The sequence below is a fragment of the Stegodyphus dumicola genome, chromosome 7 (genome assembly GCF_044657685.1).
Source record: "Stegodyphus dumicola isolate Sdum_Otavi_A_Nest chromosome 7, ASM4465768v1".
Classification (NCBI taxonomy): Eukaryota; Metazoa; Arthropoda; class Arachnida; order Araneae; family Eresidae; genus Stegodyphus; species Stegodyphus dumicola.
The window spans coordinates 84,213,572-84,225,951 of record NC_140774.1 but is presented as its reverse complement, the minus strand read 5'-3'; the positions used below and the strand labels follow the sequence as shown (position 1 = coordinate 84,225,951).

General features: G+C 31.2%; 1 protein-coding gene across 4 annotated transcripts in view; it reads right to left on the bottom strand.

Moving 5' to 3' along the window:
• Nup188 (nuclear pore complex protein Nup188) overlaps positions 1–12,380 on the bottom strand; it is a 281,814-nt gene that overhangs the window by 195,971 nt on the left and 73,463 nt on the right. For all 4 annotated transcript variants that reach the window (XR_015042153.1, XM_085820546.1, XM_085820547.1 and 1 more), the window contains exons 16-17: positions 7,413–7,502; positions 613–678 (exon numbers count right to left, since the gene is read on the bottom strand). Coding sequence is in view for 3 of the 4 variants with exons in the window: in XM_085820546.1 (XP_085676672.1) it covers positions 613–678; positions 7,413–7,502 (156 nt within the window). In the remaining variant the exon portion in view is untranslated. The remainder of the gene's footprint in view (positions 1–612; positions 679–7,412; positions 7,503–12,380) is intronic.

Below are 12,380 nucleotides of genomic sequence, written 5' to 3'. Positions count from 1 at the left end.
TTATGAAGGACTTAATAAAGGACTATGTCATTAAGTTGGAATATTCATAAACTGATAATATGATTGCAAATTTTCTTACTAAGAGTGTCAACAATTAAGAAAAATTAATGTATACATTGAAAATAATTTCCTTAATTTCATAATGTAATGTGTTATATATTGTTTGTTTGTATTTCATTCTTGTATTGAAAAAATGTTGCTCGCAGGAGGGGTGTGTTGGGTAGAGGCAAGTGAACTTTTTTCTCTTATGCACATGCCTATTAATTATGCTGGCACAGCTGTCTCTTCTCCTGACACATCCGTCATTCGAGCATACGGAGATGGTGAGATAATATATGCTGCGTGATGGTCAATATGATTTGCTGTGTGCTCTTTTTATTCATTATTCATGTACATAAAGTGTGTTGTCCTACGATGGCTTCTTTACTCTGAACAACAGAAAGTGTATTCATTCAGGTGAAAAGTTTCTGACATAAGCAACACAGTATTATGTACTCACATGTAATAGTACTTAACAACTAAAAACATGATCAAATAATTAATACATAAAATTTAAAAAATTATGTACAGAACGATACAAGTCTGTGTGCAAAAATTATTTTCATAATTTACCCTTTTCCAGAAGTTATCAGCAACTGAAGGAAACCTCAAAACAGCACAGGCAATAGTACACAAAGTCTAAAAAAGGGGAAAAAAAGGTCATAAGATGTGAATTGCAGATACTGGAAGGCAGAAGACACCAAAAATATGATAAACATACAGCAAAATTATAAAACAGTATTTTAAGCATGATAGAAAATCAGTAAATATTTATGAAATACAGACAAAAAGTACATTTTTCTGCCTGCAGCACAATGAGCTATTTGAAGAATAATTTTCTGACAACTATTATGAGGTTAAATGATGAGTTTAAATTCATTTGCAAAAGCAGATTAATTCAATGTACAGCTGGTAATGCAAATGAGCCCCTTAAAATTAAAAGACAAATTGGTATCAGCTCCATGCATACCTATTACTAGAATCCAATATTAACTAAGCAGCAAGAACTTTTTATTCCCTATTCATTATAAATTTCAGATTATTTAATACATTTGCCATGGAAACCCCTGTAGTTTTTAAAAGTATAATACCATTAACCACAGTAATACCAGGGATGACAAGCACAGTTAACCAAAAATAACAGCAATTTAAAACACATCACACAGTGAATAGAAAAATACTAAATAATATATCTGGCAGTTTAATTTACCTAGCAAGGTTAATAATACCTAGCAGTTTAATTTGAAGAAAATGTTCATCAATTTACATAAATTAAATTCACAATGGTGACTGCAACCCCATTTCAAAAATCCTGAAACTAACTTGGAGTAAAAAAATATGAAATAGTCTCAAATAATTCATTGGATACTTATGTGATACACATAAATATAGGCATGCACACAAATTTTCAAACAATTCCATTAGCAAAGCAAGAAGTATAACATTTAAAAATTTCACTATATTACTTCACAAAGTTGCTTACTTTTTTTGCTTTCAGAACATTAAAAAAATAATTGGTACGTCTAGCTTGTTCTTCAAGAGAAGGGGTAAGTTCCACAAATTGCAGTGTTTACACTTATTTTTTTCCACTACTAACAACTGAAAATTCAGTATGATCAGCAAAACATCTTGATAGCTAAATCCTACAAGTATTAGATTAGAAATTGAAGCATGTACATTGCATTTGAGATGAAGAACCACTAGCAGGAAAAGAATAGTTCATGGAATGTAAGAATTTGGGTAAGCTGCCAGACTATTCAATAAATTATCCCTAAAATTTTATCAATAAGGCTTTCAGAGAGATTTTCTGATCCAAAAATTTTACATGTACTTTTATTTAATCCTAATACAGGGTTCGTACACTCTTCTGCACATGAAAATTAAGTACTTTTAATGACTTTTAACGGCCATGGATGGAAAAACTAAGGACCTATCAAGCAAATAGGAACTGTACAAACAAAGCAATTATCTACACCCAAACTTCACTTTTGTAATTTGTAAGAATAAAATAAATCTGTAAGCAGAATGTATTATTATCAATTATAATCTAATATTTAGCTTAATTATAACAGAGATTTAAAAATAAAATTAATTTTATAATTTTTTCAAACAATTAACATTAAATTATAAAATTTCTTGAAACATTTATATTTCATGCTTACAATAGTCCCACATATTTTAAAGAAAATTGGTGGCTTTATATATAAATTTTACTAACAGTTAGCTTTATATTGATTCTTTCTTTTATCCTCATTTTCTCACATACTTGCTCAATCCACAGGTATATGCAAATTGTTTGTCAAGTGGCATAAGTTAAATTGTGAAATAAAATAATAATCAGCATAACTCATAACAGAAGTATGGCTCAGAACAGTGTTGCCACCACAGCTGCTTCCTTGGAGACAGAGCTGTTGATCAGAACAGATGCAAACACCCAATGTAGGTATGGTTGGTAAGTGTGGAAAGTTAGCTGCACTTGGTCTGACCCAGTTAGTGTCAGCTTTGTGCAGATTTGCTGTAGTTATAACCCAGTTAATATACAGTATTTAATATAAAGTTCCAATAAGCTACTGAAGCACCAGAGACGATAGGTTGTTTTGTATTATTTTAAGTGTCATTAGCTGTAAGAAATAAAGTTTCATGTTAATTTTTACATTTTTGGGTTACATTTTCCACAATGATTAAGGAAAGAAGATAACTCACTTTAACATGCAGAGGTAACTTCTAGGGGTGAGCAGTTAATTACAAATAATTAAATGATGCAGTTAGGTTTAATAATAATATTTAACATAATTGTTTTGTAGCAACAGTTTTATGTTTTTCAATTATGTTTTGTAGCAATAATTGTTATGTTTCAACAATATACTTTTGAAAAAAAAATTTCTCCCTCTTTATGTAATTGATGTTCTTCCTCAATAAACTTCTGCTTCATTTTAGAATTTTCAGATTCAACTATAGATATTTGTTATTCTAAAAAACTGCATGTATTTATAATGCATAGAAGAAACTGCCAATTTAATTTTGTTTTTAATAATACGTGTCTTGAGAATAATTATGAAATGATAAACAGACAGATTGCACAAGAGCCAGCGTGGTACAAAATTTTAGAACTTAGCGAAGCACTGAGCAACAAAATTTAGGGATGGTAATATTTTTAGAATTTAAGGCAGGCACTGAAGTGTGCACTAAGACATATATCATGAATATTTTTAACAAATTGTCAGATTTCAGTTTCTTTGCTTACACCAATGCTTGTGTTTAGTTGAAAGATATACAATAAAGGGAAGATGAACATGTTAAGAGGCAGACTTCTGGGATTAAAAAGAGAAAATTCAAAAAATTTTATTTTCACTGTCTGTTCTAAAAGATAAGAACTCCAACCCAAATTCAAAATAAGACACATCCATTATGTGTTAATATCAAGAAGACACTTTTTTATTTTGTCACATTTTTCTAGAAATTATAAGTTTATAAATCTTGCCTTTAGACCTTCTGAGGTGCAAAGTCTAAAATCTGGGGGGGGGGGGAAATTATCTCTACCAACTCTGTAAGAGCGAAAACCTAAAAGATTTCTGGGACAGAAAGAGGAAGGCAACAAGAAAAGAGAAATGTAAAGTGAATTTTCAAGAGAAAGCTGACACACATTTAAATATTCAGAAACAATTACATGGAAAAAAGCTGTTATTATTAAAAACATAAAAGAAGACAAATGAAATTAAATTTTCAATAATTACTGTGTTTTATACATTTATTATCTTCTTTATTTTTCCTGATCAAAATATTGCCAAGTCACCAAAATGCAATGCAATGTCACTTTAAAATATGGAAGGAAAAAATAAAATTGCTTTATTTTAACCTTATCCCTTAAATATAAATTTAATATATTACCATTATTTTTATGATATATTATTATGTTTGTAAAAAAAATGGTCAAAATTTTGCAAATTTGTGAATGAAAATTTTGTTTATGAACTGCTCTTGAAATTGACAAAATGTTGATAAGTCACATAATTTAGCACCATATAATAAAAGAACATATATCTCAAAAAAGGAAAAATTGCTTTTGATGTAGTTTTTTATAAACTTTTCATTTGAAAAAGAGGGGGGGAAACTAATTCTTTCAAAATGTTTATCCTTCAATTGAGGCAGGGCCTTGTGCCTAAATATTTGAGTATCCACCATTTATATTAAGTAAGAAAGAATTCTAACATTAGCCTATCAAATACATATTTATGAATACATCGTCAAAAATATTCTTCAAAAATACTAATTTTCACTCAAAACAGCAATCGTAAAAAAAAAAATAAAAAAAAAAAAAAAAAGACAGAAATGTTAAATGAGTAAAATTAAGGACCTTTTGCCAGTTTGGAATGAAATTAAGGACTTCTAAAGACCAAAAACTGTTTCCAAAAAATCTTAAGAACTATAAAGTACTTTTAAGTACCATATGAACCCTGTAATATATAACATTTCACAGCCTTTACAGAATCTTATCAGTGTTCCCAGGAATTCAACATTCTGTCATAATATCAGCCATATAATTAAATTTACTTTCAACAAAGCATCCATGAAAGAAGCAGGCTAAATCAGATTTAGTTAATTTTTCAATACTGGGCAATTTTGTTTGCCATCCTCTTTTAACCTGAAAACTCCAGCCCAAATATTTACAATTTACAATAACACCAGCCCCCCCCCCAAATTTCTGTCTAAGCCAAGTGGCTGATCTGCGAAATATTTCTGTCTGGATCAAGTTGATCAAGTTCTAGAGAGAAATATTTTTGTTTTCTGAAATATTTGGCAAATCATCTGCTAATTTTATAAAATCAAGGAAGGTAGTTTCACAATGCAGAACAGGATTCTTGCTATTAAATTTAGTGGACACAGAGTTCTTTAACATATTCACTGCCAAAGCTGCTTAAGTTTGTCTATTTACATGTGCCAAGATCCTATTTGCATTTTTATTCTTTTAAATTATTTTATGTTGTTTTATTATATAAATATAGACACAATAGATTACTTTTAGTAGCAACTAAATTCACACGAGTATATTTGCAATGGTATATAAAATAATATTTCTGCTCTTGGAAATACGAGATAACTCGAAACTGAATAAACAATACCCACCATTTCTATGCATTCATGCAACTCTTTTTGTATGATAAGTTATTTTTCATTAAAGGGTTATCACATCCAGCAATGCATGAGGATAGAAAGCACTTTTCTAACCTCATGCATTGCTGGTTTACTGAACATTCAGTATAGTTTTGAGAAATAAATGATCCATTTCAGCACACAAGGTTTATTAATTAGTCCCTTCCTGCATGCCAAGCACTTAAACATTGCATGCATTTACAACAGCAATACTTGTATTTACTTAGGCAAGGCAATCATAATGAGTTATCTCATAGCTGGCAAGTAAACTCAGTTTGCCAACTATGTGTGTGTGTGTGTGTGTATGTGATTATGGCAAAGCTTCAAGGGCTAGCTGCCTAAAGGGAGGGATGCCTTCACTTTGCCAACTATAAGTATTCTCGTTGACAGCAGCAAACAAGTTAAAGATAGCTTTTTCTATTTTTTCATATAATCAGTATGTTCTATATATGCCTCTAACAGAATACAATTAAGCCCCTTTACTAATTAATTATGATTTATCTCATAGCTGGCAAGTAAACTCAGTTTGCCAACTATGTGTGTGTGTGTGTGTGTGTGTGTGTGTGTGTGTGTATGATTATGGCAAAGCTTCAAGGGCTATCTGCCTAAAGGGAGGGATGCCTTCACTTTGCCAACTATAAGTATTCTTGTTGACAGCAGCAAACAAGTTAAAGATAGCTTTTTCTATTTTTTCATATAATCAGTATGTTCTATATATGCCTCTAACAGAATACAATTAAGCCCCTTTACTAATGGATTAGCCTTTGTAGAATTCGTAATAATTTTTTTCAGCTTCTGCACCAACAAAAATTAATCATGAACATTAATTTTCAAAATTATTGTATACGAAAGATTATTTCAAATATGGTACACAACAATATGGATATGAGATACTTTTTCAATCCAGAATTCAAGCTATATCTGAACCACAACCAGCTCTAAATTCATGTTCAAAATAGAAAGAACAATGTTTTTGTTCATATTACTTTTGTATTTTGATAGGAAAGAGAAAATTAATGGTTGTACAATTAGTTTCTTTTTAATGATTTAGCAAGTTATTTTTAATGGATGATTCAAAAACATTTATATAATCTAGGCTATGCATACAGTTTTTCTTTTGTAGCATAAAGCAGCATCAACAGACTTAGAACGAATTATCGCTTGATCTGAAGTATAACACAGTCTTAAAACAGCCTTTTTATTAAATCAGAACTTAAAAATAAAATGCACATCTCATGCCACATCTCATGCTTACAAATCAACCACCACTTGTGGCGATGTTAACTTCAAGTAAGAACTAAGCCTAGTAGTCAATGACTACAGAACTGATTTAGCATAGAGTTGGTTCAAAACTTCTCACCGCATAACAATTTTTAAATTTCTGCAGCAATAACGCAAAGTTGGAAAATTACAATCTTGTCAGAGCTAGCAAAACCTAGTAACATGGCTTCGAGAGATAGAAACATGCTCTGTCTTAAAATCCAAAAAAACCTCTGTTTAATTCTGGTGAAGAAAGAGGAAGGAGAAGTGATAGTAAAGATATAAATTCTAAAATAACTAGTTATGCAAAATATTAGTAACCCTACACATGTGCCGCTTAACTATGTACTGTCATGGATGAAAACAGTTTCTGAATATCCACCATTTGTCAAAGCTGTTATACCATATTTCTTCTTTTTATCTTTCTTATAGAAATGTTGCTTTATTATCTGATGGTTTGTAAGAGTAATTTTGCCACTACTTTGCAATAAACATATTTTTTTACTCTAGACAAGGTCTGATTAATCTGCCTTCAATTGATTGGGAGTGTACTACATATTTAAAATGGTTATAAAAAGTTGATTTATTTGAGTCATATTTTGCCTCCAAAATTATCAATTGCCTTTTTTGTTTGAAGACAACATGAATGAAAACAAAATTTATTAAAAAGGGTGGAATATTTCATTTGTTTAATAAAGAGTGCTTTTTAGGACCTTCAGATTTAAGTTCATTATAGTAATTTTTTTAATTCATATAATACTTGATAAATATATTAAAAAGATATAATTTTTATCAAACTATTAATAGATAACATCATTTGCTCATATTTAGAAAAGGCAGTTTTAATGATAAAATATGGAAAGAAAATTAGATATAATTTGGTAAATAAGTTTTTATTATATTTGGTTTGTGTGTATTACTACCCATTTTAATTACTTAATAATAAAAGGAACATTAGTTACCTGTATTGAGCCTAAGTGTTGAAGATCAAATTCTGATAATACAGCAGATAACAAGCTGTAAACCACACCATTTGCTACTTCAGAAACAACCTATTAAAAAAATTCAAATGTTTAAATATAATTGATAGTCTATAGCAGTAGTTGCCAAACTTATGAAGCTTCAGAGCTACCGTACCGTTTTTAAATCCTACTATAACCTACCCAAAAGAACTACCAACTTCTTTTTAAAAAAATCTTATATTTGTTTATTGCTTATAAACTTACATTTCTAGTAAATTATGAAATCAATTTTAATTAATCTGTATATAACAAAAAGAAATTGAAATTGAATTGTAAACATAGACTCCAACCTTCAGCAAACCTTGTCAGTAGTCAACGCGCGAATGACACTTTTACAACTTTGAAAATGTGCGCGTAGCGTATGTTGTAATTAACCATTCATTAATTTTAAATTAATAATTAATTGTAATCAATTTTATTACATTTAAAATCCATATACATATAAAACTGAATAATTAAAAATATACCTTGTAAATTATATGCACATTTAATTAGAAATTTTCTTTTAACTCCTCAAGCATTCACTAATAAAAAGTACTTCAAATCACTACTAATCATAGAAAAAATCAGAAGCTATAAATCATATCTTTATTCTGGATATGATTTCTACAGGGAAATAAAATTTAAATAACCAAGAATGATACATATAAGTATTAAACAAAATACGCATAATTTATGAATGCAAAGATTTATATGTAGCATGCTTAGCAAGCTTAAGTTCTGATTTTGAGAATGTTTTTTTATAACACAGTTCTTCATTTGCCTGCATATTTATTTTTTCAATCAAAACTGCTTCAACAGTTTTAAGACCTAAATTTGGTCGAAATTCCATCTGATTTTTTCTAACAATAGAAAAAATTCTTTCGCAAGCTGCATTTGAATGAGGTATTATTAAGACAGCAAGCATTACAGAAGGCAATACTTTGTATTTAATACACCCATTCATATTTTTTAATTTGGCAATTTCTCCTCATGCTATATCAATACGCAAATCTACAATTTCTTTCAAATCATCTACTTGATACATGGAAAATTCAATTTCTACTTGATTAAGACATTTTTCATCAATAATGGATGAAAAAGTATTCATCAAGTAAAGAACAGATGAAAATGAGACTTCAGTTCTCAAGTTGATGTCAGCAACTTCAGCATGTTTTAGAAATGGATCACTCAGTGGAAATTTATCAATTATATATGAACATGTAGTTACAAAAAAAACTCGCACAGAATTGAAAAATGATTTCACTTCACTTTCATTCAACTTGGCATTTTTTAAATATAGTCTTGTTTCCACACCAATCACTAAATTTTCATTTTCTTTTTGTTTACTATACTTCTGAAATGGAATAGACGTTAGAGTAACATCTTCATTTTCTTTAGAAATTACTGATAGTTTTACGAATCTAACAAATAAATTCATTAAAAGTTCAAAAAGTTCTCTTCTCAATTTATGTATATAAGGAGCTTGTTGTTGCAAATTAATATTTACTGTTATAAACAAAGGCAAAGTATTTTTCAAAAATAACAAGTACAATTTGGTGGTCGGTGACTGTAAAATATTTTTAATGTTTTGCAATCTCTTTCCTTCATTCTCACTGTTATCTGGTTTATCTCCAAAAAAATTTATCACAGCATCCCACTGTTCCAAAATCCTTGTTATAGATTCTAAAAGAGACCATCTCGTACTGCAATATTTCAAAATTTTATGAGATTTTGCATTCTGTCCCAAAATTTGTTGAGCAACTTTGAAGCTATGCTTCCGTTTCGAACTTTTCTCCAAGTAAAAATATATATCTATTATCAACATTTCAATTTCTGAGCCAATTAATTTTTCAGTAGCTTTTTTTGCAGCTATATGCAAGAGGTGGCACGGACAACCTCGGGTGATTATACTTGGTTGATGCATTTTGATAAATGATGCTACACCTTTAAACTTTCCAATCATATTACTAGCATTATCTGAAGAAAATGATAAGCAATTTTTTCATTCTAAACCTTTGTTTTTAAAGTTTTCATTTATACAATTAAAAATACCTTCTCCTGTATTATTCGTGCATTCTAAAATAGAAATCAATGAAGTAATTATCACTCCCTTTTCTTTACTGTAGTATGTTATAACCAATGGGTACAGTTTGTTATCATTGTTATCATTACTTCCATCAGTACTTAGAGAAAATGATGTACTGCACACTGATTTTATAATATCAGCAACAGTATTTTCTGCAAGCATTTTCACAATAGCAGCAGTTTTGGTATGACCGCAGCTAAATTTTTTTGCTATGGCAGAATCCGGAAACATTGCTTTGAAAAGCTCTTTGGAATGATCCGAAACAGAAAGCGGTAGATTATGTTCAATTAAAAAACGAACAAAATAGCATTCGGCTTTTATAGGATCTGTTTCATCATCTTTTATTAAGAAATTTGTTATTTCTTTAGATTTTACGGTGCCAAGTTCTATATGCTTTTGAGAAAACACATGCCGTTTACAGTCATCTTTTCCGCCATGAGCAACTGAGAAGTCTTTGTTGCATACACTGCAGTGTGCGTGATTCACAGAAATTTCGGACGCTTTAATGCATGGAAATTCTGAAGAATATGAATCTTTAAACTTCTGCTTTGATAATTTTGGCTTCTTCGTTCGAGGCAGCATTATGATTAAAAATCTTTCACCTGATTCACAGTTCACAAGACACACGCTAAGCTCTCGCCGTAAACTACACAATGCAGCCGAATGCAGCCTAAACACGCATCAGCAAGGAACCTGGGAGACAGACAATTGGGTGGAACTATTGATAAGTCGTTAACGGTTGGAGTTACTGATCTACGATTGGCTAATTCTTCAAAACTAGGAACGCACTCAACACGTGATATATGATAACACAAGTATTCAGCCAATCATCGGATGAATTAGTTGGTTCCGTTTTGCGTACTGGTTCTCCTGCTCTTGTTTCTGTAAAATCCGTAGTTTTTTCCATACTTTTCGTAGCTCGTAGTTTTTCATGAATTTCCGTAGAAACTACGGAGAATCCGTAGTAGTTGGAGTCTATGTGTAAATAAAAAAAAAAAAAAAAAAAACTGAATAGTTAGCAATAAATAACAAATGTAATAACAGATTTTTTTATCAGACTGATTAACATTAATGAGGAGGATGGAATTCTTTTTTGTCATCAACAACAACTTTATTAATGTTGGGAGAGTAGGCAGTGGCTGCCATTTAAAAACAGTTGTCCAAGTATTCATCAGTGAGTCTGTTTCTGTGCTTATTTTTCATAAATTACATACTAGAAAAAAGAAATCTCACACAGATATGTAGAGCTGAACATTGCCTTCATTTTGACTGGACCAAAACTGGATACTTTTCTTAAGGAACAAGAGGCTAAGCATTTTCACAGCTCAAAGAAAATGATTTTACAGATAAATCATTTTGAAAATCAATCAGTTCCAACTCCACTGCACCAGTGTCTTCTTGTCAGCGTCAGCTCAGTGGAGGAATCAAAGTTAGGCAACCAAAAGAACAGAAGATAGTTAACGAAATTTACCGAAGATGTCCCCGTGAGCTACTATTAGCTCGCAATTGATGATTTGGTGATCACTGGTCTATAGCAACATAATAATTAAAATAAAGATACCGTTCTAAACAGAAATTAATCCTTTCCAGTTCTTTTATGATGCATTCATATATAAATAGAGTTTAAAGAATATATTCTGGTAATATCTCTGAAAAATATATACAGAAGAAATGAAAATAAACTATCCACTAATATTACAATGAAAGCAAAATCAAAAGTCAATGAATATTTGTATAAATCATAATGTTTAATAAATACACCATCCGACATTGAGAATGCAACACCAAGAAGGATTGGCCAGAAAGAGATGAAACTTGGCAAACAGAGAGAGATGATAATGAATAATAAGTGATCTTTATTTCGAAATGATATGCATAAAACAGAGTGAGAACAGTGTCAGCTCAGTGGGTTGTAGAGCACATTGGACGGAGATACATGAAGCAACACGTCTAGGTACAGAGTCAATGAGACTACAGATGTTGTCCTCAGGAATGTCTCTCCATTCTCTGTCAAACATTTGCTGCAGTTCATCTTCCGAACACAGCAATGGCAAGGTCTCCAAATGGAGTCCAATCATATCCCAAATATGCTCGAATGGTGAGAGATCAGGAGAGAACTGTGGCCAGGGAAACATCTGTACATCTTGCAGAGCATGTTGGCTGATGTGAGCAGTGTGTAGTTGGGCAATGGGCACGCCCTGAATGTAAGGCAATGTTACCGGCCGAAGCACATCATCCACATATTGTTGGCCCGTCGTAGTGCCCTGAATACGAACTACAGGTGACCTGGAATTGTATGCAATTGTCCCCTAAACCATGATGCTGCCAGATTGGGCCTGTGTCATTCCATCGTACACCTCACTTGAGCTCAGCACCATTGCAGATGTTGGCGTCTATGATGTGGGTTCAACGGCAGTCTTCTTAACCCTTTGCGGCGCGCTATACGTTAATGTCGGAATTTCAACAAAAAAAGTTGTATGCAGTCTATTTAGTCCTAAAGGAGTATACAGGTAAAATTTTGTAAAAATTGCACTTACCGTTTTAATTCTGTGGGTGTTCCAAGAGGTGGAACACTGCGTCGCCAGATCTTTTAAAAGTGCGACTAAGCGAGCATTGCAGTGAAGCACGAAAATGAGTAGAAGCGTTTGTATAAGAATGAAAAAACTCTGTATTATGGCTGTATACATGGTTTCCTGGATATACAGAATATTCTTGAATATATAGGGATAAATGAGATAAATATCTATATACACAAGTCCTATATACAAAAATAGTTACAAATTTTCGGAAAGAGTTAGACCTCTCCACGCCATTTATGGAAAATTAATAAAAAATTAACT